The sequence below is a fragment of the Echiichthys vipera genome (genome assembly GCF_963691815.1).
Source record: "Echiichthys vipera genome assembly, chromosome: 22".
NCBI classification, from domain to species: Eukaryota; Metazoa; Chordata; class Actinopteri; order Perciformes; family Trachinidae; genus Echiichthys; species Echiichthys vipera.
Window position 1 is genome coordinate 14454992 of NC_139847.1, and position 27611 is coordinate 14482602.

At 40.9% G+C, this 27611-nt stretch overlaps 1 protein-coding gene across 1 annotated transcript in view; it reads right to left on the reverse strand.

The window, feature by feature from the left end:
• slc8a4b (solute carrier family 8 member 4b) overlaps positions 1-26938 on the reverse strand; it is a gene marked incomplete at both ends in the record, with an annotated part of 61698 nt that extends 34760 nt beyond the window's left edge. The window contains 10 exons of the mRNA XM_083937358.1: positions 16651-16843; positions 17398-17589; positions 17795-17891; positions 20760-20912; positions 20993-21103; positions 23897-24301; positions 24404-24631; positions 24725-24877; positions 25194-25333; positions 26758-26938. Of these exons, the coding sequence (XP_083793484.1) occupies positions 16651-16843; positions 17398-17589; positions 17795-17891; positions 20760-20912; positions 20993-21103; positions 23897-24301; positions 24404-24631; positions 24725-24877; positions 25194-25333; positions 26758-26938 (1853 nt within the window). The remainder of the gene's footprint in view (positions 1-16650; positions 16844-17397; positions 17590-17794; positions 17892-20759; positions 20913-20992; positions 21104-23896; positions 24302-24403; positions 24632-24724; positions 24878-25193; positions 25334-26757) is intronic.
• Between the last annotated feature and the right edge of the window lie 673 nt (positions 26939-27611).

Consider the following 27611-nt stretch of genomic DNA (forward strand, 5'->3'; position numbering starts at 1 on the left):
AAAGAGGTAAATGACAATTACGTTGTTTAAATACCAGGCTTTGACCAGCTTGGACCCGGAAATCATATTAAAGGGCGTTATGTCATGTCTTAACAGCCTGGATTGATTCAGTGGCTTTATTTAGTGTGTGTGGAGGCAGGAGGAAGTTACCACTTTTGTGTGTAAATACAGAATGTATGTGCGTCAGTTTGTTAGTTCCCAGTCTGCCCTGCGCTGACCTTTTTAAAAGCGTACATCAAACTTTCTTAAGCCCTGTTTTCCTCCTGTAAACATTGTTCAAACTTTACCTGCTGAAAAAAAAAAGAAAAATAGAAAAAATAGATCTAAAGTAAAAAAGGAGGACTATGATAAAGTGAACAGTGATAAAGATGGAGGGAAATGATAAAGCGGTAAAAAGAAGCGATGCAGCAACAGAGAGAGCAAAAGAGGTGAGAGGGAACGGATGGGTGAGGATAAGACGGCGAGGGATGATATATCATCCTGTGAAATAAAGAGGGAGACAGAAGATATCTGAGATGGGTAGAATAAAAGTGGAGAGACGACAGGGCGGGAAGATGGATGGAGCTGAGGTGGAGGGCAAAGAGAGATTAATAAAGGAGAGAAGGGTGAGTGAGAGACAGATGGAGTTAAAGAAAGAGGCGAGATCAGGGCAGAATATAAAAGGAGAGGAAGAGATCTGGAGGACAATTGAGGAAGATAGAAGGATGATAGAGGGACAGAATAGGCAAATTCACTCACCAACCATTCTTAAGAAGACATTTCCTTTTAAAACCCACTTTCCGCAGTTTTCACAAGATTCTGACATTCAATGTTTTCTTATTTTGGATTTGTTCTCAGGTAATAAAAAATAACTCTACACACACTGAAGAGCACAAACACACATTTGAGTGCCGACATGTTTGTGCGAAACAATTGATTACTGCGTTTTCTTCAATCGTAGAAGAATAATTAAGAAGAATTACTTTATTTTTATCCCCACGGGGAAATTCAATTTTCACTCTTATTATCATACATGGGCCCGAAATACGCCCGAAATACACACATGCACAACCAGGACCTATACATTTAATTGAGGAGAGATGTTAGAGCGAGGGGGCCGCCAGTGACCAGCGCCCCGAGCAGTTGGAGGTTCAGTGCCTTGCTCACAGCACCTCGGCAGTGCCCAGGAGATGAACTGGCACCTCTCCAGCCACCAGTCCACACTCCATATATGGTCCACACAGGGACTTGAACAGCGACCCTACCGTTCCCAGCCAAGTCACCTATGGACTGAGCTACTGCCGCCACAAGTACAGTAGTATAATAGAAAAGGATTTAAATTACAATAATGTTTTGTCATTTTTCTTACTATTTAGTGATTGTTTACATACATAGACATTACACTAACACTTCGATTGACATCAGTTATGTTTGTGGAGAATAGTGATTGATCTCACTATTTATAGCCCAAAGTAAGTCTGTTTTTTGTTTCTTTATGGGCTCTTTTTGTCTTTGCTGGATACTACAGCTGTAGAAAGACATGCAGGAGAAGGGGGAGAGAGAGGACAACATGCAAATGTGGGTTGGAATCAAACATACAAAGCTGTCATAAGTATTCAACTTAAGTACATGTTTTTTTTTTGTGTGCTGTTTTTATCCACCACTGACTCTGCTTGCTTGGAATTCAGTTCAAGCAGAAGTAACCCACTTCAGAACTATTCAAGTTTTTTTTTTCTGTTTGCATCCCAGTGCTTCACCCTCTTTAGACTATCCTTTGGGCATTCTTGACATAATTCTCTCTACTTTTGGGGCTGTTTGCACAGGGCCCTGTTGTCCCATGCCCTTTTATGGGGATTGGTAGTTTTTGTGTTTTTTACCTACGCTAACTAACATCAACTGACAAACACTTAAATATACAAGGACAATGAGAATCATGGTTATAAGAACAGAGGTAGGAACAATAAAAAAACGCCTTCATGAATCTGGTTTTGACTTTTCTTTGAACCTTTCTTAAGAACAAATGTAACAAAAAACTATGAAAGATATTAGTGAAAGAGGCCTGTTGTTTTAAACAGAATCAGATGGAGAGAAGAAGAGGAACTGTATTGGTAAGAGTATACCGAGACGAAGGGTAAGAGATGTGAGTTGTGATGGAGAGCTTGTGTGAGTCACATTGTCCCCTCTGCAAGCTATTAGTGATTTAATCACTCTGACATCACTGTGTGTGTGTGTGTGGTGTGTGTGTGTGTGTGTGTGTGTGTGTGTGTGTGTGTGTGTGCGTATCATACCAGATTACCCTGAGCTAGTGCAGTCAGAAACTGGCTCATCACTCTTCCACAGCAGAGTGCATTCATCATGTCACAGTAGCATCTCAATCTACGAGCTGAGACCCAAAACAGGTTGCAGGTTGTCACTTGTGGGATTCGTGGGAATCTTCTAGACTGACAGAAGCGGTTACAGATCTATATCCTCCATGAGACTGATATTCGCAGTCTGGTAAACTAAATATGTGATCTAATATGACAGAAGTTAGCCTGTGAATGTTCTCATTTATCCAGCTCATCGTTATTCAAAGTCAAAGGCAACTGGACTTGGTTATTTGTCTAGGAAGACTTTTCACCCCTCATCTAGAGGCTTCATCAGTTAATTTATGCATCTGACCAAACTGGATGACGGAAGTTAATATTGTGCTAACACAGCCATAACTGCTGCATTTTACACTTGAAAACCTGATGTGAAAAAATGCAGTGGAGAGCAACGGAGTCTATATGGGGGAAAGCTTTTTAGTTGTGTGTCAACATACACTTTAAGTAAACCTCCTCACTTGGAGTATCAAGTGCTCCACAAAAGAGCAAAATGAGTTATTGTACAAATACGTTCTTTCAATCAACTGTGAACTGTTATTCACCAAGCTAACAAGCTTTCTAAATGATAGCATGCTGTTAGCGAGCTTGTTAGCTGGGAGAGCTTTTTTACCCCTTGAAATCAAAAGCAAAGTTAATCTTTATCCGTCACATACATTGTTAAAAAAGTACAATACGTCTTGAAGGAAGATAAAAGCTTGGAGACTCGTGCTAGCATGTCTTAGTTGCTAGTGTGTTAGCAGTGAGCTTCAGTAGTTCTCCAACTAGCCCTCACTAGTCCTCACTTTGTCACCAAGCTTCTAGACCCAGATATTTACAAAGACACGCAAACCAATGCCGCTGTGACACTTTCTGGGCCTTAAGAAAAATGATACAATCAAAACCAGATATTGAAGGTTGAATGACTAACTGCTTAATAACCACTGGCTCAAAATTCTTCTCCCCAACGCAATCCACTTCAGAACCTGAATGCAGTACTTGATTCATTATTAATTACTCACACAAAGGCCCGAAACACACACGTGAGGACCCATACGTTTAATGGAGGGCCAGAGCGAGGGGGCTGCCAACGGACAGGCGCCCTGAGCCGTTGGGGGTTTTGGCGCTTTGCTCAAGGAACTGGCACCTCTCAAGCTACAGTCGGTACCTGGTCCGTATAGAGACTTAGAACAGTGAACCTTCGGTTCCCAAGCAAAGTCCCCATCTGAGCTACTGAAGCCTGAATTTTCATCCTTGATCACAACTTTAATATCTTTGGGATACGACCCACTGGGAATGAAAGACTGTTGATTGAAAACTGTTATTATAATCACCTATAAGAAGCAATTACTGTTTTTAGAGATAAATTGTATAAACCACTTTCTCTTCCAATTAAATTCCTTAAAACTGTTATCCAAGCACTTATCATTTGATTGCGTCTGATTGCTAGACCAACGGCATCCTCAATTTTTGCAATCAGAGTATTTTTCTTGTTTGTTGTAAGATCTGACAAGTGGTTCTCTTGTATACTGGAGTAGGGAAATCCCTGCCAGCATCAGACAGTGTGAGGATGCATTATCATTTCATTTCATTAGTTTGATAGCCAGTTATGCACAGTCATAGCAAAAAGAGGTCACTGCTCTAATTTGATTTAACGATACCCTCTGACCAAGGGGGCATTGAGGGTATTTGGTGATAATTGCTGGACGCTGCGAACAGTAAGATGATAAAAGCAAGAGAGGAAAAGAGCAGAGAGAGAGAGAGACTTCACTCTGTAGGAATTATCCAGGATGTGAATGGACAGAAGAAGAATAAAAAGTCAAAGTCCAGAACTTTAAGAGGAGGACATAAGGATTTCAATGTTACACGCTATTCATTAACGCATTAGTCGATTAAACATATCCTGACATCAGTGCCTCAGTTGTGAGGATTTATTGATTATTCCCATAATTTGTGATATTAACAAAAAAATCTGTGCGTTTTGGATAATGAGGAAAGATAATAACAAGGAGGGACAATAAGATCAATAATCTTGAATACATGTCACAGTAAGGATTCAACTGTTCATAAGGTGACTGACCTCAGGACTGCATATTATATTGTGTACCTCTTGGGTTGCTTTGAGGCACAGAGAAGAAAGGGGGGGCACCCTTCTTCCAGCGCTTAACTTTGCTTTCTCTTTCAATGGCAGATGGTGGAAGGAGTAAGGAACTCATTTAAAAACACTTCCCACATGTGCATCCTCTTCATAGGCATAAAAGAAACATTAAAGTCACAGAGAATGCAGTGGGTTTATGGGAAATCTACTCTTTTTTCTAAAACAGGAGCAGTGGTGTGAAACAGAGGCTAACAGTCATAGCAAACATGACAACCTCTATATGCTCTCTATGATGAATTTAAATATTTAGTTACAACAGGCCTGCCATGCTCCAAGGCCATCCTAAAACATACAGACAGTGGTTAATTATGTCAGTCTGCTGAGAAAGTGTTTGAAAACTTGCAGTTAGACTAAATAAATGGAAAAGTAGCATCCCAGCTGACCCACCCTGGAGCTCCTACCCCAGCCTTGGTCACTGAACCCAGCACGGAGGCCTTTGATGTGGTTTTGGTGTGGCAGTGTGGGGGCCAGTGAAGCAGGGAGGCCCAGGGCAGATAGGGGAGCAGGGATTGAAGGGGGGGTATATAGGGTGTCTCTGTCCCCTTTTGAGGCTCTAATCATGGGCATGGAAGGGCAGGGGCAGCCAGTTGCCGCAGCTCATGGTAGGTCTCTAGCCGTGATTACAGGGTGGGTGCCGGCCATGGGGGGTTGATCACAGGGACGTGTTGGCAAGAGTCAGTGTGTGCATGTATGTGTGTGGGCGCTGGACTGACCATAGGGTGTGTGTATGCTTGGCAGAGAAAATCGCTGAGACTGCAATGCTAAAAAAACAACCACAGGGGAAGACGCAGGGCTAAGAAGTACAAAATTGGAGACACACAGAGAGAGAGAGAGAGAAAGAACAGAAACAGGGAGTGACAGGGATGCTAAATGGCAGAATTGTGTAACAAAGAGCGAGAGGCATGGAGGGAAAGACGGAAACAACAGAAAGTAGTTAAAAAGCAAACGGTTAGACACAAACAGAGGCAGGAGGGTTAGCATTTCAAACTCAAAGATTCTTCAACTGAAAACTGTTTTGTATTTCAACATCGCAACCTTTCTAAATACCTGTCTAAACCACTCCTGTAAAGTCCTTAACTCCAACTTTATCTGTCAGCCTGTTGGCTTTGTCTTACACCCACAAATCAATAGACTTCTCTACTGTTAAATAGCAGCACTGCGAGACAGAGACACAGAGAGAGGAGCCAGAGGCTGGGATTAAAAATGGGTTAAAATTATGTTTAGAGGAAGCCAGAGGTGCTCTGTGTATGTGTGTGTGTGTGTGTGTGTGTGTGTGTGTGTGTGTGTGTGTGTGTGTGTGTGTGTGTGTGTGTGTGTGTGTGTGTGTGTGTGTGTGTACGTGTGTTTGTGTGAGGTACTATCAGTCGAATTACTGTAGTACGGCGGAAAACATCAATGGGCAAACAACAGACGACTGCTGCCACATCGATTTCAATACACAGCTGAATCATAATACACACAGGCTCACACACATGAAGAGAAACGGACACACACACACACACACACACACACACACACACACACACACACACACACACACACACAGAAAGCTTCTAAAGTTGTTAAAGATGTTGACTTAAGCTACTTAACTTTGACTGCTCTGACAGTAGAGAGGATGAAGAAAGAGAGGGATAGAAGAGGGAGGGCAAGGGAGAGAAAAAGAGTCAAGAAGCATGAGGAGGAGAAACAGGAGAAGGAGAACACCTAGGATAAAAGCTCTATTTTATTCCTTTTCTCTTTTCTCCATCTTTATTTTTGCTCTCTGACTCTGTGAGTCAGCCAGTTTTGATTTCTTCCTGACTGAAGTCTTTGTCAGGAAGACAAAGTCTTGCCTAAATGTGATTTGACTCTTTAATCATCATAAACAATTTACCCAAAGACTGTTTTCCTTTATTAATTAAATAAACAATGGACGTGTATCTCACGCATGAATGCGCACACACTCACAGAGTCACAGCGATAGTTGCTTTAGAATCTGCCAATAAATGTTAGAGATGAAATCAATGAGAGAGAAAATGGGAGAGCAATAATAAGGAGGGTAATCATACGGTATTCCTATTTAAAGTGTCAGTGCAGACGAATGACAGTAGAAAAACAAGTCCTTGGAAGAAAATGACAAATCCAAAAAACAACGCAGCCGCCTTTTCTACTCCCATAATTTCTCCCTTTTGTTCTTTATCTTTCTTTGTGTTTTTCTGTCTCCTCTTTGGTGTGCTTACAATGGGAGGGATGAAAAACACGGAAATCATTTTTAAATAAACCCTTTCATCCTTATACGGACGGAGGAATCCTGATGCTCTTCAGTATAGAACTGAGAGGAAAGGGGAAATGGAGGTGGGAAGAAAAACACAACATGTTTCATTATAAAATTGTATTTCAGTCTAAGGAAGATAAACAAGAACATGCTTAGATGCTGTCTGAATATACCTGCATTTGCCTCTGCCTGTCTCTTTAAGCCCCCCTCCAGACAAAGCCCAGTCGGCTCTGATTGGTCAGTGTTTCTTGGTCTTTTGCTCTTGGTGTCTCTCCATCATCACTGCAGCAGAGTGATGACTGTAACGGCACTGTAGCTGCACTTTCTACCTATATATATATATATATATATATATAGTACAGCTGTGACATCACACCTGTACAGAAGTCCTGATGGCTCGTTTAAAGGCACAATTTCTGAATACAGGTTAATTTGTATTTATATAACACCTTGATCTGCTTTATAATCAAATCATGGAAATCTCACTTTTTACAATATGAGACCTTTAAACTTAATAATGTATAATACATTATATATGATATGCAGCGCTTGACACTAACGTTTTTGCTCACCAGCCACTATGGCTAGTGGTTTTCAAAAGTTACTAGCCACTCAGCATTCCCACTAGCCACACATTTGTATATATTATATAGTATATTAAGAAAAAAGTACCCTATATAAAGGGCAGCTTCTTCATAAAAAATGGTGCAGGGATGTAGAAGATTAATTACATATAACTCTTCTGAATAAAACCTGGCAAGATGAATACTGTCTGTTTAAATCCGCATTTATAAACAACATAATTTATCTACAGTAAAACAACAATAAACACTGAAGTCTAATGTAATTCAAATACATACAATTCATAAAACACAGAAGATTTAAGTTGTTTTAATTGACAGCCTTAGTAATGACTCTATATACAGGTGATCTAAGCAGCAATCACGTACAGGTGCAAACATTAGACGATCATGACATTTTCTCCCCATATATTAAAAGAGTTACTGAAACTTTGTGTTCTTTTACAAATTCTTTTTCAAAATTTAAAGTTTGTATTACAAATCACAAACAAAACCCCTTTTGCTTTTCTCCTGCGGCGTAAGAAAATTCAATCTGTGCAGTACTTTGTTTACCTAACGGCATCATACGTTAGCCACTCTCTACCTGAGAAGACTACAATTAAATTCAACCAGCCAAAGAGGCTAGTAGGAGAACTTTGTTACTCACCACGGCTGAAATTCACCCGCATTTAGAGGGTGGACGGGTGTTAATGTCAAGCCCTGATTATATATATATATACAACGTATTACAGGTCTGGGTGTCAAAAGGATTAAAAACACACTCACAAATGTCAGCCAAACATAACTTGCAATCAAATATCCATTGTCATTAACCTTCATCCTCTGGAAACCATGAATGCTGGTAAATAATGTCATGACGGACCGACTGTCTGACCGTCCAACTGATATTGCAATCTCTAGAGCCATGCAGCTTGGCGATATTGCTGCAATCATCGGTTATCTTTGGAAATGAAAAAATACAATAATAAACGACTACAGAATTGCAGGATCTATTACCAGAGGCAGTTTCTAACCGTATTAAAGGGATCTTTTCTAATACCAACTGCTGCATAAATATACCCCACAGGAAGCAGTATGCATACTGTACTAACCAACCATACTGCATGCTGTGTTTGTGACAAATATCAACCCACCACCTTAACGTGTGACATTCATGCAAAGCAACACGCAAACAACCTTAAAATAGCATGTTTCTGGCATCATATGTTTTCTACCTTTGGTTCACGGTACCGTAATGCATAACACTTAGGAGGTTTTATTCATTTGTGGTGATCAGTCACATCTGGCAAACAATGAAGAATAAAATAAATGAAACTGCTGTCTGAAAGCAGTTTAATCTCAATATGGTAATAAACAGTTATTAAGCAGTGAGCTGATAAGGGTACAATGCACAATGACTGTCTGGTGAATACTAAAATGTGTGTGTGTGTGTGTGTGTGTGTGTGTGTGTGTGTGTGTGTGTGTGTGTGTGTGTGTGTGTGTGTGTGTGTGTGTGTGTGTGTGTGTGTGTGTGTGTGTGTGTGTGTGCTTGTGCGTGCAGGGGTAAGAGGAAGAGATGATATGACACAAACATGACTGTGAGGAACTACAGGAAACTGCTTACATCACACACACACACACACCTGCAGCAGCATGTTCAAACACGTACACAAACATAAACACAAACTGTATGTATGTGCACAGAAACACAGACTCACACTTGAGGGCACACACATTTTAACACACTCAACGCTCATGTACAGTAATGTACAGCGCACGGCTCTCGGGGATTTGGAGTTCAAAGGATGTTTTATTTTGGGAACAGCTTTGGGTTCGTCACCCTACTTTGGTGACAGACGGAGAAACAGGTTGCAAATATCAGACACGTTATCAGCACTGTGACACATGCAAACACCCACCCACACTCAAGCAATCACACACAAGTTCACACTCTCACTCCCTCGTATTTCCTCCGTGTCTCTCTTAAGTCCAAGAAGCATCTCGCCAAAGGGGGAATGTGTTTTAAACTTGCAAGCTGACTTCTCCTTCACCAGCAGCTAATAAATGATCACAGCTCTTCTGACAGCTTTGACAAAAACACTAAGATGTTGTGTTTGGGCTTCATTAACAAATAAAGCAACATAGCAGGAGACTGGGATTACTATAACAAGTCAATATTTGTTAAGTGGTGGCTAGAACACTTCATAATCCCATTGGAAACAGCAATAACAGATTCTGTCTCCTCTAATTGATGAGTGGAAGGTTGCCAGTTGAGATGATGGATGTATCCAAATTGGCCATTCGCTCATTCGCAAAAAACCCTCCCCAGAACTATCCGCATCTGTACATGAACTGATGAAGCCTCTTGGATGAGAGGTGAAACGTCTTCCTCGACAAACAACCAGTCCAGTAGTTTTTGACTGAAATTGCTTTGAGGATAACGATGACCTGGACGAATGAGAACATTCACAAGCCTCCCCAGAACCATTGTTGTCCAATCATAGATTAGCAACTGTAGTAGGCTCGGCAGGTCTCTTCAACTTTGGGTGTCTCTCTGTGAAGCTATGCATGGCTCTCTAACAAGAGCAATATTACATTTGGTGTTGAGCACAAGAGCAAAGTTAAAAAAATATGAATTAAACAGTGTGTTCTAATGATCTAACTGCAATCGTTAGCACATCTACGCATCAAGCCTTGAAATGCGGGCGCCAGGTTAGGTTTCAAAATACATTGATATGATGGAATATGATTTAATAAGGCCCTCAGGCATCCTGTATTGATATTTCACATTTAACCTGATGAGTCAACACACATGTAGTCATAATTTACTCTTCTACTCTTTGGAAATGCTTATACAGGATTCACCATGTTCACACCAATGTATGATGCTAATGTTAGCTTAAGCAAGGTAGTTTTACCTGATTCAATTCTGGCTTGAAATGAGAAGCCTGCTTTCATCAATCTTTGGCTGAAAACAAGCACCCATTGTGAGGGGTAAATCTGCCACCGTTATCACTGCAAACTGAAAAGCTTGTCACTTGTAGAATAGACAGATTGAGAGGCGTACATTAAGTATGAAAAATGGCTCTTATAGTGATAAATGTATTAAATGCAGCTTCATTTGCAAGGTGACATATCGGAAAGTTTGGGGAAAATATTTAAACTAAGCAAAAACTGTTGAAGTTGCTTTGCTATGTAAAGTGAATGCACATGTGCACGCAAACACACAATTACACACACAATTACACACACACACCCACACACACGCACACACACAGGGCCGAGCACTTCATGGAACAGGCGTTGACACAGTTTGGAAGCGACACCTGCTTGAAATGTATAATGAGCAGCTAGGGGAGAGGACCCCACACAGCTGGCATTGTCTTGGTTTGTGACTGCACTCAGTTGCAGGTCAAAGGAAGGCTAAGAATAAACTGGCCCTGCTGAGCCCATGCGCTCTCTCTCTCTCTTTCTCTTTCTCTCTTTCTCTCTCTCTTTCTATCACAAACACAGTTAACTTTGCCTTTGACACACACATGCCCTCTGAAAGATCAAGGCAGAGTTTGGTGAACAACAGAGGGATAAATAAAAAGAGCATTCATCGCCTAAAAAAGATAGAATTCATTAATAAATACATAATGTGTCAAAATAGTGAATACATATAGATCCACTGTGCTATATATGTGAGTATATGTATATATGTGAGTGTGTGTGTGGGTGTAACCTCCCACAGAGCGACACTGAATTAATTCCTCTTAAGTGAGACAACATACTGGCGATAACACCCTTATATATTCACGTCATTCTTACACTCCCTCTCTCCGTCACTTCTGTCCTTTTTTATCTGCTCCTCCCTCCATCTTTCACTCTATGTTCCTGACTGCTTCCCTGCTTCCCTCCATGTGTACTTATAGGCTGGATACGAACACACATTTTCTCTGTGGGAATGAAGTTCCAGTACTGTCCAGTCTTTAAGGCATCATTCCTCATATTTTTTGTGCTGCCCGCTATTACTCAACCCCACTTAAGTATTCTGTTCTTATTCTGTTCTATTCTATTCTGTTCTGTTCTACTCTGTTCTGTTCTATTCTATGATTTGAATGGCAGGGTCACAGTGGCCTTTTTTGTTGGTTGGTCAGGAGCCTGAAATTACCCTTTAAAACTTGGGCCCTTCGCTAATTTGTTATCACATATCCATAAAGTTTAGGGACTGAAAGGAGATTTTTAAAAGAAACTTCAAAGTTAAAGCAGCAAAGAAGGAAATATTCTGACTCTTAGTCACCCGTATGCCAAGCTCCAAAAATGCTCGGTCCTACTTTTCCCATAATTCAGCAGGATAGCATCTTTCATTACATCCTCACTGGTAAAATCCAGCATGAACCTAGTTTATAACGCTTTCTGTTATAAATTTGTGGAGATAGCCTAGCCTGGGAGCCAGACAAATGTGTTGAGCTCATGTTTTATTTGCTCTGGCAGGTACATCTGGCACCCCTCACATTCAAGCGACTTCACGCATGCACTGCAAACCTGAAACGATCTAAACAATACCTGGAGGAGCTGTATGTGAGAACCCAAATGTCTGAATCAGTTGGAGCAGACATGAAAACCAAGAGTTTACCCTGCCAGCTGCATAGTAAAAAGTCGTCGTCGGTGTTGTTTCTATTATGCACTCGTCCAAATCCGAAGAAGACAAACCTCTGAGGGTGAAGAAGAAGGATTATGAACACAAAGACGCCAGCAAAAAAACTGGAGAGATGACCAAATTTGGGAACTTCCATCTGTAGATGCGGAAATTGTCATAGAAGTTTAAGTTACGGAAAGAGACTTGGTTGTTTATGATCAAATTACAAAGTGGCTCCACGGCAACAGCATAACTCAGCTTGCTCTGATTGGTTGTATGGCTCTCCAATTACATCCAGGGACATGTTGGTGTGCACCGCTGATAATGCCGCATGGAATCTAAAATGAACAGAGAGGTTCCAGACTGTCGGCGAGAGATAACAATAATGACATCATTGCCACTTTAAACAGACATTTCCGCAAACATCCGCGTTGCTGAGGTTTAAATGAGCAAAAATTTCTTTCAGCTGAAACCTGATTTTTGATGAAGGGACGCAAGAGAAGAGGGAATGTTCTTAGTTGGATCACATTATGTTGTAGGAATTAGAGCTCATGAAATTGAGCTAAAGCCGTCTTCTCCTTCACTTCCATCACCTCTCTTGTCAGTTCAGCTCCAATGCCTTTTCGACTTTCCCCATCTACCAACTTTAACCACTTTAACCTTTTTTCAAACTTTTCAGAAAGCTCATTCCACCAGACAAGATAAACGAGAAGAGTGACAGATTAATGTGGGGTTGCTTAAACGCAGGAAATAGACAAAGGGGCGTAAACAAAACTATAACGCAGCTTGAAGGAAGGAGGATGGTGTGGGAGGGACAAGAGAGGATGGAGGGAGGTGTGGATGATGAGTTATGTCTGGGTTGTGATCCAGCTAAATTGCCTTGGCAGTAAGTCCCTTTTCACTGAGTAAAGGGTTAGACAGAGATAGATGGAGGGAGAGGATGAGGAGAGGGATAAAATAAGGGAGGGAGAAGAGAGGAGCTGAGAAAGAGAATGGAGCAGGATAAGGGGGGCAGGGAAAACAAGGGGAGGAAAAATAGGAAGAAATATCTGGCAGTGTAAATAAGAAGAGGTGAAAGGCAGAGGCGAGGATGATGCAAATGAAGAGGGGTTGAGGGTGAAAAGGAGTGGGTGAAAAGGGAGGGAGGAGAGACATAAGATGACAGGGAGGTGAGGCTGGAGGAGAAGGTGAAGAAGGGAGGGAAAATCTAAAAATATATCAGACACAAATATGGGGAAAAGGGGAGGAGATGTTAAAGAAAGCCTGACTGAGATGAGAACAAGAAAGAAAGAAAGAAAGAAAGGAAGGAAGGAAGAAAGAAAGAAAGAAAGGAAGGAAGAAAGAAAGAAAGAAAGAACGAAAGAGAAAGAAAATGGCTTGACAGAGCAAATCCAAGGTCAATGAAGAGCAGAGATTTAATGAGGCACAGACAGAAAAGAGAAAAGGGGGTTGGAAGGGGAAAAGACACAAACGATAGTGGATAAAAACAGGTTTACATTAGTGGGAATTTTTTGACAAGGGGCTCAGAGGCACGATGATGAAAAGAGGCGAGAGAACATACAGAGAGGGGTAACAGCGAGAGAAGACTTGAAAAAATAAAGAGGCGGAGGGATATTATGAGAGAGCACATCCGGTTCTTTCAGTTCTTTCATTTTTTTTGTATCACTTGTTTGTCCACCTTTTTTTAAAAGGTTTAAGAAGAGAAAGATACAATGCAGATTCACAATCACAATCAGACAGTATTACTGCTGACAAGCCACAATCTAGGGCTGCCCCCGACAAGGATTTTCTGGGTCGACCAGTGGGCGTCATTTAGAGCGATTAGTCGATTAGTCGACGCGTAAATATACCCCCCTGACACTGACAGTGAATGAGTGTCTCCGCTTCCTGTATCTGGCCCTGTAAATGAAAAGCCCTCCAGCCTTCAGTCACATAGATTTTCACTTGATTTTGAAGAGAAACGACTTCAAATGTTTGTTTGTCCCTCCTGCGACCAATCCACCAATGAAGTTTGGGTCTGCTAATGATTTTTTGGTCGACCAGTGCTTGGTTGACTAATTTGGGGCAGCCCTACCACAATCATATTGAATCTAAAGAGATTTTTTCATTTAAAAAAAAAAAATGAAAAGGGAAAAATAGCAGAAACTATGATTCCCCACAACTATAACATATAAGAGCTGATAAGCAGGAATTTAAGTAAAGGTAATTTGGGCATTTTTCATCAATTTTACCAGTGCTGAAAAATCATTTTAAATGAATTGAATCAATACTTAGTAGTTCTGATTAACCCATACTGCTAGGTGCGTAGTGTCCTAATGAGAAGGTGAGGTTAGGGGCCGTCCACACCGAGAACTATATAATGATATCTAAAATGTATTGTTTAAAAAGAGAATGGTGGCGTCCACCCCGCAACTATAACAGCAACAGTCGCAAACAATATCATTGGGACTTTCAGAGCGTTGATGAACGGTAGAAACACTGACAGCCATTCAAAATCTATTCTCAATTTACAGGGCTTCACGTTCACACTCTAAATATTAATAAATAAAGTGTTGTACAGTAATTTTAGGCTCCTTACAGAAATCAACACCATCTCTCCCCTCGCCTCTGTGACAATAAAGACGCACAACTGTTTTCTTCATATTCTTATCAATAACAACTTTGATCAATAGAAGCTAAATCAAGTGCTTTATAGATGTTTTATGTGCTGTTTTTGACTACCTCTTTCATGTCAACTAACTGATGCAATTAGGGAACACAAAAAATGAGTTAGAATGATTTTTTAAAAAGCTATATTTAGAGTCATCATTATAGCTACCGTTCTTGGTGTGGACGGCCTATTTAAACCCTTCAGTATTATTCTCCCATACTTCATAAACACAAGCCCTGCACTGTTAATCCACATCCAGTGGAGGAAGATGCTTATTGTTGCTTATTGTTTACTCTTGGCCCATAAAGTTACAATCTCTCAGGGGTAAAACATCCGGCTCCCACTGATCTCTGTAATCCTCCTGTAGCAAACAGTATCTTAACTCCGTTGATATCAGCCTGCTCTTTAGATCCTGTACTGACACACCAGAAACACACAATTACTGAGGACATACAGTATATCCTTATCTCTTTCCGCGCTCTCACTCCTCTCTCCACCATTCCTAACCTCACAGCTTTAGATAGTTAGTAGTGATTGCGTCATTGATGCTACATCATTTCACATAAACACACACACACACAAACACACACCACACACACACATGAAAACAATCTGTTCTTGTAGTGACGCTCATACATAGATGTTGGCTGGTATCAGCTGGCAAGCTTCTTTTTCATTTACAAATTCTGACACACGGATACCTATTTCTACTCCTATACTTGTGAGGACTCTCATGGCTCCTAAGTCTAAAGTGCATGACTAACCCGGACCCCGGACCTCAACCTAATTCTAATCTTTACTTGAAAATCCTAAAGCTTGAACATCAGCAAAATGTCCTCACTTTTAAGGTTGGTCCTTACAAGGATAGAAATTCAAGAACAGAAACACACAGGCAGAAACACACTCCATCCTCTCAGTCTTCCTCTGAGGGCAAGCCACAGATGAACAACTTTTGAATGGTCATTCCAACATTTGGCTGCCCTAGACAAACAACCCCACACACACACACACACACACACACACACACACACACACACACACACACACACACACGATACTCATCAACATAAATGTGTTAACTATCCCCATGTTTGGGCTGGGCGATATGACCAAAACTGTGTGTGTGTGTGTGTGTGTGTGTGTGTTTGTGTGTGTGTGTGTGTGTGTGTGTGTGTGTGTGTGTGTGTGTGTGTGTGTGTGTGTGTGTGTGTGTGTGTGTGTGTGTGTGTGTGTGTGTGTGTGTGTGTGTGTGTGTGTTACAGTTGTTTTCTGGTGATTTAATGAAGAGTGAAACACCTGAAACGTTAGACGTTTTTCCATCGTCATACGATACATATCGTCATATCGCACAGCCTACCCCTATGTCATAACACTTAAATGCTAATTACTGTTCAAGCCTCACCCTAACCTATGTCTATCCTTGTCAATCAAGCAGAACCTTGAGTAAGTGGCATCCAGTAGAAATGTTCTCACATTGCATGAATATCCTCACTCTTCAAGTTGGTCCCCACACAGCTACAAAGCTACAAAACCACGCACACACAAACACAGAGTACTTGCTTTATAGGCCCCAGGAGGCGCTGAGGAAACTGCTTTCCCAACTGCTTTATGTATTGGTCAATTTAACACCGCTAACATCAGCATATTAAAAATGCATGTGCTCAAGGACGTGAGAGCAATTGTGTGTTTGTGTGTGTCAGTGTACATGTGCATATGTGACGAAGCATTTTAATGCAGAGTCGCCTACCTTGAAGAGTAGCATTATTATGCTGTTATCTGCCTAATAGAGCTATTTATACCCTTAATGCATGTTTAACACTCAATTAACCTATAGTCATTTCTGAATGAGTCAATCACACAGAAAGGAAACAGAGAGAGAGCAATGAGTCCTTTGCAATCCAAAGATTCATCAGTAACCTTGTCAGACAACAAATGAATTAAGGGATTATATGTGTGTGTTGTTTTTTTAATCGGGGCAATTGGTCAACTCCCCTGCTAACTGATAAAGATTAACGGTTTAGAGTATGTAGAAAAAGTGCAGTAAAGCAGGTTAAATAACAGTTACAGACAACATGGATGTACTTACATGGTCTCATCATTCTGAAACTCCAGCTTGCCTGCGGCCAGTTCGTAGTCCTCCCCTGCTTTAGCGCTGGCATCCACAGTTCGGTAAGGGACAGCTACCAGGCCTCGGGCCCCCGAAGTCCTGAGCACCTTCACCTCCATCACCCCTACGCTCTCACTCACCTTCTGACTGGCAAACTCAAAGGTAAAGATGCCTGAGAGAGAAAGAGAGAAGAGAAGAAAGAAAGAAAGATGAGGTTAATGAACACCTACGCTCTCAATCACTATCTTGTTCCAATGTGTAGCGTATCTATAGTCAAAGGGATAATAGATTACCACCCACTCTCTCTAGATAAAAGATAAACACCCCCTCTCCACTGAACCTCCCTCACTTTAATTCTCTTTGGATGTTATCAAACTCCTGCAGCTGAAAAAGTGGTGACATGGAGGGGAGTGGATGGGAATATCCTGGGACTATGCAAAGCAATAGACCCTTGTGGATTCAATACTGAGCTGGTGGGGTGCAGACATTTCCATCAAACCCAAAACTCGGCATCTGCACTATTTATAGGTAGAATAGAAAGTGAAGCTACAGTGCCGGTACAGTCATTCCCGGCAGCAACGACATACGAGAGCAGAGGCTGAAAATTTGCATTATATGGGACCTTAAGCTACAAAATGTAAGGCCCAAATACATTGTGTCTTACGGTACATTGTAGATGCATTAAGATAGACAACTCCTGTTACGTTATTCAGGGATTTCTGTTACCTGCGTGATCGTCATCGTAGATGGTCACTGTGGCCGTATGGTTGTCACCCAGCACGGCTTTGGGGGTGGCACTGACATCCAGTGGGGCGGTGCCAATTTCAGGATAACCAACCACTCGAGGGTTACTGAGGTGGACGTAGAAATACTCGTCCTCCTCAAAGATGTCATCATCAATCACTCCAACTGTGATCTCTGATAAAAGAATGGTCATTTTAGGGTGTTGATTTTGGTACAGAATAGCCCATGGTACTCGTTTTCATGCTAAATGATTTCAAAAATAAACCTTGAAATATGGCCCATGGTGCTGCAGATGCCTTTTGCTATTTGAGCCTCAGTCTCAGTGATATGTTTTTTGAAAATATGCCATAAACTATATTGCTGCCACTGTTGTTTTTACCTTTGAGGGTCTCTCCCGGCTTAAACAGCAGTGTTCCCTCTGCAAACTCATAATCTGAACCTGCGTTTGCTGTTCCGTCCTCTGTGCGATAATCCACCTGGAGGAGATAGGAACACAGAGAGATGGGAAGCGGGGTGAGACGAGGGTGAAGAGAGAACGTCAAAAGATGAAACAGAAGTGAACAGATATGAAAAGGGCAGATATACACAAAGAGAGAGGGAGAACACAGAGAACAGGGAAGGAGAGAGAGATAGAGGAAGATGGCAGAGACATGGAAGAAAGGCATTTGGGCAGATGCGAAGAGAGGGTGAGAGAAAACAAGAAAAACTGCTTCATTAAACTAAACCCTCCGGTCAGATACAGTATGATAATAAAGACTTTGAAGATAGTATAACAAAACTTTCCCTGTATCCTCCCCATCCTCTCCGTCCTCTCCCCATCTGCCCTGTTTATTAACCCTCTCAATCCTATACAGAGGCTTAAAAATGTACCCTCCTTGTTAGCATTCAGATAACAGCGATCAGATTGTGTCGCCTGTTATATAAAAACGGACAAAAAAATGTAGATGATTTCAAAAGAATCTGGGGCTGCCCGTGGGAAAGCGGAATCTGTAACTCAGTGTTGCCGTTGCTTTTGTAGTGATTCTCTAGCTCTGCTCTACTTCTCGCACTTGATGAAATGTGCATGAGTGACACACCTCTGAGCTTATCTTTGAATGCATCTATTACACAACCTGTTATAGCTGGGACTTCCTTTACAGTGAGGATTCATAATATTTCAGATGTTTGAAATGAAATGAGATCTTGTTGTGATTATAAAAACACAAATATTATAATTTGCCTATAATGTTATTAAGTTAGGGCTGCACACTTAATCACAACTTTAACGAACATTGCAATATGGATTAGTGCAATCGAGCTGGCGCAATAGTTGTAAAAAGCAAAATATGTGTTAAAATACCATTCAGAATTAAGTAGAGATGTCCCAGCCTACAAAGTATATTCAACAGACTTCAAAAAATCTTAACAAAAATCATACCATAATCATTTGAGTATATTTTTCATATTAAATGAGAATAATGATGCAAAAAAGATAATTCTCTCCCATGTCTTAAATCATATGGTAACTGCAATATCAGTCCAAATACTCGATATTTTCCTCATATTGTGCAGCCCTAGTTCAAGTTAACTAACACTTTGTAGATGAGGAGATTTGTATAAGGAATATAACTGCTAGCAATATGTTTTTATGCTATGGAATCAAATGTTAAAGCAGGGATTTGGTTTCAGTGGAATTACAATCTCTGTGATGGTCACATGTCGCCATTTGGGTTCAAAAAGACTTTCCCCCAGTGTCTTACATTGGTAAAGAGACATCTGTATCTGATTTTTGAGCATCACAGTCTCCACGAAATTACTTTTGCTATCAGAATTTGATCCAGTCAGTCTGATAACATTTGAATAAAATAATTTAATCCCTATTCCTCCTCGCCAGAGTGGTGAACTGAAACTAGTGGAGGCTGTGCTGAATAGAGCTGTGAGAACAAGTTTGGCTTCATGCACCACTGAACAACTCTTATAGGAATGAACTGGACCCGCCTCGAACACTGTATCATGTTCTCTTTATACATCCATTTGCAAACATACAGTTAGCAACTAGCTGGTGAACATGGTAGAGCATTTAGCAGCTTAAGAGTTAAATGTCTTTCTCATTAGTTATTGGAGTGCAAATCAAAACTAAATGAAGTAAAAATATTTACATTCATCGGAAATACCAAATGAGTGCTAAGGTTTCTCCGTATTGGCAGGACATATAGATAAGCAACCGTTTGCTAACAACTTAGCAATATTAGCTTAAACGATGACGATATGTCAGTGTTGTGTTTACAGCTTGCTACTAATGCACTCAATTGAAAAAAATCAGTTAAAGCAGCTTTGTGTTTGCAGTTTAGCTATTCCATGACGTATAAAACATGTTTCCATCCCCCTGTTCCCCGGGTCCTGTGTTCCCCTGTCGCAAAAGCCTCTAGTAGTATTAGGGTCTACATAGGCCTATTTTTCGGGGAAATTGGCACTGATTGTGCAAAAAATAAACATACAAAGCGGGGAACATAGGGCCCGAGGAACAAAGGTTCGGTCCAGTTTTTTTTTAATACTTGCTAAAATTGCTAAATGTTTTAAGAGGATAAAGCGTAGATTACTTTTCCAACATATCCAAAAGGGCCCAGTCTGAGATTCTGAATAGGTTCTTGCAGCTTTTGATCGTTTCAACAATTGCACCATCACTTACAAGTAGCCTCATTGAGAAACCCTGTTTGGTGAGGATAATCCCTTCTCATCTGTAAAGCAACTGCTCTTAGCCGTGTGTGGGTTGAACAGGCCACTTTGCTTCCCAAAATCAGCCTTTAGTAGGAGGCAGACTGAAGCCATGCAATCAGCCTACCTCTACAGACAGCACTGATGTTGCATCATAGTTGCATTTGTTTAAAAGAAAAAGAACAGAAGAGAAAACAGGCTTGCAAAGCCTTGTAGTGATAGCTAGCTGAGCAGGTATCCTTCCACTGACATAGCCCCCCTGTGGGAGACTTGAAAGAAAATCTCTTATTCAGAGTATGAGGCCAGCGTTAAGCCCAAAATCAATGAGCCTTACAAAAGGATGTTTTTTTCTTTTCTTACAATCTGTGTGTAAGTCAAAAAATGTGGAGAATAAGTGTTTTGTGTGTCTCCCAGGTCTTCTTTATCACACACTTCTATACTTATACCAGCATCTGACCACAAAAGACAACGGGGAAGGAAACTGCCAAAGATGTGAAATCAGTTCAGATTTTTCTTTTCTGTGATATCTGCTTTTGTCTGTCGGAGTCTTTTGATTTGTCTCACTCACACACACACACATTTATATACACACTTGAGTCCTATTTTCCTGAGCTCCCACTGTTTGGCATTACTTCAACACACAAACAAACCTTGACAGTAACTCCAGAGTCTCCTCCGTGTCTGGCAACAGTCAGTTTTAAGGAGCCACAGTTCTCAAAACACTGGTACAAAGGGGGTTCAAACTCCATCCTGATGGTGTGAGGGTCGTCCTCCTTGGCCTGGGTCTCATGGCTGCTCACCACCTGGATAAAAAAGAAGAAGTCAGGTTGGAGTTTTTTTACTTTTGAATAATGGTGGTGAGGGGGGATAATACTCGTCTCACCTTGCGAGCCTGGTCGGCAGCATGCTTCTTGAGGATGTTGCCAGCTCCGATCATCATCCTGGTTGCCTGGATACGGTAGAAAGCTCTGCTCTTCTGCTGCTGCATCAGGGTCTGATCAACAAAACCAATCAATTAACAAGTGATCCATTGTGTTGATGTATGTAAATCTATAATTGATATAATTTTTTCAGTCTTTCTTTTAGAACAACTTTTAAACTGACAGCTGCAGTTTAGGCAGTGAATATCTCCTCTTCTTATGTCTCCAAAGGGAGGTTGGAGGTCAAAGGTCAGCTTCAGATTTACTGAGTTACTTATGGACACTTCAAAAAGGTTGAAGGATGCTTGAGGTTTGGACCCAGATCCTGACTTTCTCTGGTGTTTGTGATGTTGGAGCTTCACCCAGTTCAGTAAAAAACAGAAGTTGATCTTGTTTCACTCCAATTACACCACAGGGAAACACTTTTTCATTTTTAATTACATGATTCATTATGACCACTAAAGATCTTAATTTATCTGGTTGAGTTTTATCTCCACAGCACAAGGCTGAGGGAGTAGCTGTAGGGCGGGGGGAGGCTTGAATGCAAAAAAACATCTGGAAGTTTCCCGGTGCACCTTGGGGTGCCTGCCAACCTCCTTTCCTTGACTCTTTCCCTCCCAAAAAACAAAGTCAAAGAAACGACTTGGACAGGAGGCAAGGGAAGGAAGAGGGGAAAGCTGAGGAAGGGGGTGCAGCTTAGACTTGGACAGCTTCTACAGTTAGGCATTATAGGATGAAAATGAATAAAACAGAGAAATCCTTTATGCGCCAGTTTGATCATCAGTATTCATAAGCAAGTGTGAGTAAATATTGCAGCAAAGAATTGTGTGTGACAGCCATCTGGTAGCAGCTCCTTTCTTTTTACATGGGATGAGAACTATGAGGATTCATCTGTGTGACACATTGACAATCCAAACTCACTAATGTCAAATTTAACCAAAAGTTAAATTTAGTACAGAGGACAAAATATCAATTAAGAAATCGTAAATCTAAATTCCCCCCAAAAAATCTTAACTCAAGGTCCATTTGCCCTTTTGTCTTCATTAAAGGTGACATATAAGCTCATTTTCAAGTTCATATTTTATATATATTTATATTTTGGGTATCTACTAGAACATGTTAACATACTTTAATGTAGAAAAAAAGCACTATTTTCCTCATACTGTATGTCTAAATGTACCTGTATTCACCCTCTGAAACACTGTTTTTAAGCGCCTGTCTCTTTAAGATACCCTCCTGAAAAAGTCTGCTCTGATTGGTCAGCACATCTGGGTCTTCATTACTTCTTTAGTCTGCGTGTCTCTGCACCATCATTGCAGCCAAGGAATGACTGTAACAGCACTGTGGCTGCATGTTCTACATATATATAGTATAGTTGTGACATCACAACTGTACATAAATCCTGACGGCTCGTTTAAAGAAACAGTTTCTGTATTCAAGCTGTCTGCATTTCTCTGTGGATTGGGTGTTTTTATACTTTAACAGTATTTATATAGCTGCTTAATAATAAACAAAAAACTGAATCTCACTTTTTACAATATGGGTCCTTTAAAGCAATAACTCAATGTGTAATATGTGGCTGTAGGCTGAGAAAAAGGTTCACAATTGGACCTTGTGTTAACAGATTCTTTGTCAAGCCACGGCTTCCGAGGAAAATAATTAACTTCCACGCTCACATATCTAATATTCATAGAACTTACCGGGAAAAAAATCACTCGGATGTCAGAGGGGTTGCATGTTACAGTGCTGTCAATCAAGCCAACCGGTACCTTCCTCTCTGCAGACTAGTGGTTTTATCAGCACATAACATTAAATGAGGAGCGTCCAGAAAAACTCTATTTGTATCTGTTTATGTGTGTGAGAGAGATACTCAACCAACACTTCCTTATAACGTTGTTTATATATTGTGTGTATGTGTATTTAGGTTATCATTTTGTATTTGACGACAGGTCCATCAGAAGAAATGAAAGACAGAGTTACTTTTAATCAAAGGTGGTTATGTAATTTGTAACATTCCTCACAGGTTGCTGTGGAACAATCTGAAATGTTCTCTGTTTAACACTTGTGTGCTGTCCTACCTGCTACCACCTGAAACAGTACTTTCACAACTGAATGTGCCACAGTGTCATCTCCAACACAAAGGCACCCTCAGAGGAGTCGAGTGTGATGCATGAAGTTATGCTTCATTTTCTTTCTAGATTTATTCAATTGTTGACTTAAATCTATCGTGTCTATATGTCTCGATTAGCTTTACATTTTCATAAATAAGCTTCCTGTTTTGCGAGAATAAAATAAGAATATGATATCAGTTTCATGTCTTTGCATTAAGTATAGAGCTAGAGCCCGGGCGTGATGATTAGCTTAGCATAAAGACTGGAAGCAAGAGAAAACAGTTGGCTTGGCTCCCTCCAAAGGTCAAAATATGCCTCCTAGCACCTCTGAAGCTCAGTAATTAACACATGACTCATTCGTATGAACCACAGAAACAGGAAATAATTTTGTGGCTTTAGAAGGAGTTTACATTAAATTGAATTTCAACATTAGATATTTTTGGCTAAGGGCGGTCCAGGAAGTAACTGGTTTGCTAATAAAAAGATGACAGCCTGTAACTTCTCTTAAAACCACAAAATTCCATAAACTTTCTGTAACAACTACATTGTTTCTGTTTACACAGAGTTAGCAGTTTCCCCAAGCTTCCAGTCTTAAAGCTAAGCTAAGCTAAGATAATCCCCTCCCATTTGTAGCGCCATACTTTATACACAAACTTGAGAGTGGTACCAGTATTCTAACTGACTCTGGGCGCATCTTTAAAATGTATACTCAGAATCAATATAGTGATGCGCACATATAAACACAGTCCTCCTAACCTGATAATTAGCCATCTCAATCAGCTGCTCCATGTCTTTATCCGGGTGCCTCTGCTTCAGATCCTTCAGTGTCCTCGCCATATCCCTTCTGGCTTCGTCCTCCTCATCCTTCGCTCCTCCCTCCTCCATCATCCCTCCATCTATTCCACTGTGACAATTCAACGCCATCTGTCCGTCCAGCTCCAGCATGTCCATCTTGGTGAACCCCCCTGGACCCAGTGCTCCTCCTCCCGCCATACCCATCCCTCCGTCCGGCCCTCCCTCGGTCTCAATGATGATGCCGCGGTGTTTGTCAGCGCGGTAACGCTTGCGGACGTACTTGTAGAAGAGGAGGCGGCGGTCTGCCACCCAGGCCTGGACCACGCAGAGTGGGAAGAAGAGGAAGGTCAGCACTGCCTCCCATACCTACAGGATAGAAGACACAGAGTTAACTTTATTCTTAAATAACTTTCTCTTTTACTCCAAAATGTCCTCTCCGTAACAGCTTTAATTTCTGTTTATGCTCACCTCCACCTCTCCAGGGGAAAAGACACTGAGAATCAAGTAAAGCCAGATGTAGGCGAAGATACTCCAAGCCGCTGTGACGAAGAACACCCGAAGGTGTTTGATTTTGCGCGTCTCTCCATCAGGAACCACGTACACACACAGGGCGATGATGACGAACATGTTGAAGGCAGCACTGCCAACGATGGTGCTGGGACCAAGAGAGCCAGCCTGGAATTCATGACCACACACCTATAGGTGGGATGAAAATCAGATTACCGTGTTGCCATTACATTCTGAATCAACCTATCTTATGTGTAACCATCCGGCTCATATTGTGCTCACCTCAATAACTGACAGCAGGATCTCAGGGGCACTAGAACCCAAGGCCATTAAAGTGAGATTAGAGACAGTCTCATTCCAGATCCTGACCGTGGCGGTGGTGGTCTCACCGTTCGGCCTCTTTATAGTGATCTCCTTCTCTTGTGAAGTGATGACCTTGATAGGATAGGAAAATAAGAAGGTGCATCAAATAGAAAAGAAAGTGATAAAGAAAGGAAAAGGAAAAGCAATGAAAGACAAATAAAGTAAACGAAAGAAAAGTAGAGGATGCACCAAAAGGGAAAGAGAGAAAAGTGATGAAGAAATAAAGCAATTTAATTTTTTTACAAAGATACCACAGAGCTGTCAAACATGTGACATATTAAATTAGAGTATTAAATGTAAATGCATTAATCCCCTTTCAAGTCACAATGAGAGATAATGGAATTTCTCAGTTGTAAAATAAATGTGTGGTCATTCATCTCTTCCCTACCTCTATAGAAGACATGAATCGGTCCGCTATAATGCTCATGCCCAGGAACATATAGATGAGTGCTACGAAGTAAACAATGGCCCGTGCCACTTTGTCGCCTACAGAGGGGTTCTGAGGGTTCCACACAGGAAGTACCACTCCTGAAAAGAAAAAAGATTAATAAAATGTTTTGCAGCAAATAATCACAAGAAATATTTGTCTGTGTGTGATATCCTCACTCACTCATCCCTCCCTCGCTCATCTTGTTCAGTAGACAGTAGGCAGTATACCCTGATTAAGGATTATAATACGTTTTTTTCATATGGTCTCATTTATCTCAATAAAACGTATTGAAATGGATCAATGCACTCTAGCTTTAGGGCAGTAAATTGGTAGAATCAGCTGATAAGTATGGAAGTAGACTTTGCTGAGGAGGCAGTGAAACACTGTCATCTTCGTACAGTTTGCCATTCCTGATTTTGATTTTTGTGAATATGCTGCTGACATTGCTCAAATTTAAGAAAGCATTAATAACTGGAAAGTAAATCTCCTTCCAGTAATCTGCAGAGCCACTGGACAGATCAAACAGCATGAGCTGGCAAAAAATATACTGCGATAAATGTCAGGAGGTTATTTATACACTAATTTACAAATTAAGGAGTCCCAAGACTAATAAAATTCAATTGATGTAGTTAAGCTTTGGAGCGTGGCCAAACTGTTTCTGTATCATTTGTGTGATATTTGAAAATATTATAGGAAATCACCATAGGAATACTTTCTTTTAGAGCTATTAGCAGATAGGTGAAATAGTGCTCTGTGTCCGGATAGAAAGTTTTTATGGTTTATTTTTCTCTATAAAATCTGTTACGGTTCCGCGCCATTACTGGACCCAAGTGAGCAGACTCTACAGACCAGCTGGTCATCTTGCTGTTGTACTAGGAAGTTATATCAGCTGGCTTTGGCTAAATTAGCAAAGTTGTCGACTCGCTCAATAGCAATGTAATAATACCAAATGTACAGTACAGCTGTCCATATTTACAAAAGCTGTGTATAAGTGAATAGCACTCTGCAACTGTAGGGGTGCCCAATCTATGCAGTGTTGCTTTAAATCTGCAGGATACTAACACTGAGAATGCATTACTATAGTCAATGCATCTACTGACTCCATTATACCATACCATAGGCAAATTATTGAGCACGAATCTCATGCTTTATTATTATTTTTCGCAAAAGACGTAACTGAATAAATTGAATAAGTCAATGTAGAAATAAATTATGGAAATGAGCCAATTTGAAAGTGGAGGAAAGATGGTTCAGGGTGTTTCAGCTTTATATTAGTATGTTGTGTTTTTGTCTGAGATCCTCCCGGTACCACAAGTGATCTAAAACATCATGTTCAGCTGAGATAGCTCACATGGCTAGAACATGGAAAACTAGACGCTTAACCCTTTCCTCCTGCTTAACCCTTTCAATAATCTGCACTCGCTGTAAGAGTTAAGGAAATAAATCTATCCTATGTAATATTATATCAGTCCCTCCCTGTATGCATTAGACTGCCATTTCCTCACAGATAAGGCCAACCCACCTTCCTGACAGGGGTCTCCACTAGCTGAACAGTTTTTCTCAGATGAGCCTGCATGCACCGATCCAGGACATGCCAGGAGGAGAAAGGCGGAGAGGAGGAAGCAGAGGAGGGGTGAAGAGAGGCGGGAAGGGTGGAGGGAGGCGAGAGAGGACGGAGGCACAGACATGGCTGCTGGAGCCATTTCTGCTGATGCAGTCGGGCCTTTGCTGGATTCTGCTGAGATCTACTGGGTCGGCACAGAGGAAAGTGATGTCCAAATCCTTGAGGTAGACAGAGAAAGGGGAGAGATGGAAGGAGAGTCATTAGCCTTTTATTCACACCACTTAGTGAACTCTCTCATGAACTATTTCTGTTGGTTGAATTGTGTTCAACACGAAAACACTTTCTGCTGCTTTCAAATTAACTCAGATGCCTCCAATTAAAGCTTGCAGAAAGTGTAAAAGTTAATAGCACAGGGTGAGGAAAAGCATCTGCAACGTAGGTGGCCTTTCATCAAAACCATATATTCTATGAGACTTAAAGTAACATTTTCCATTTTCAATAAACCTCAATAGAAGATGATTGCAAAGTGCTTTATGGTGGATTATAAACAGATAAATAACGAAACAATAAAGGCAATACTGAAAAGTCATTTCATAAAAAGAAGGCTAAAATAAAGTGTGTATGATAGAAATGCTGTAAGTGATGTTACACTTGTAGCCAGCATCTGTAATAAAGTAAAAAATAATAAAGCCAGCCTGAGCTCCAGAGGAGCCAAGATGAAAAAAATCGATCACCTCTTGTTTTTAATCTGGGCTGTAGAAGAGTCAATAGAAAGCTCTTTTTAGCTGCACCACAGAGCAGACTGTAAACAC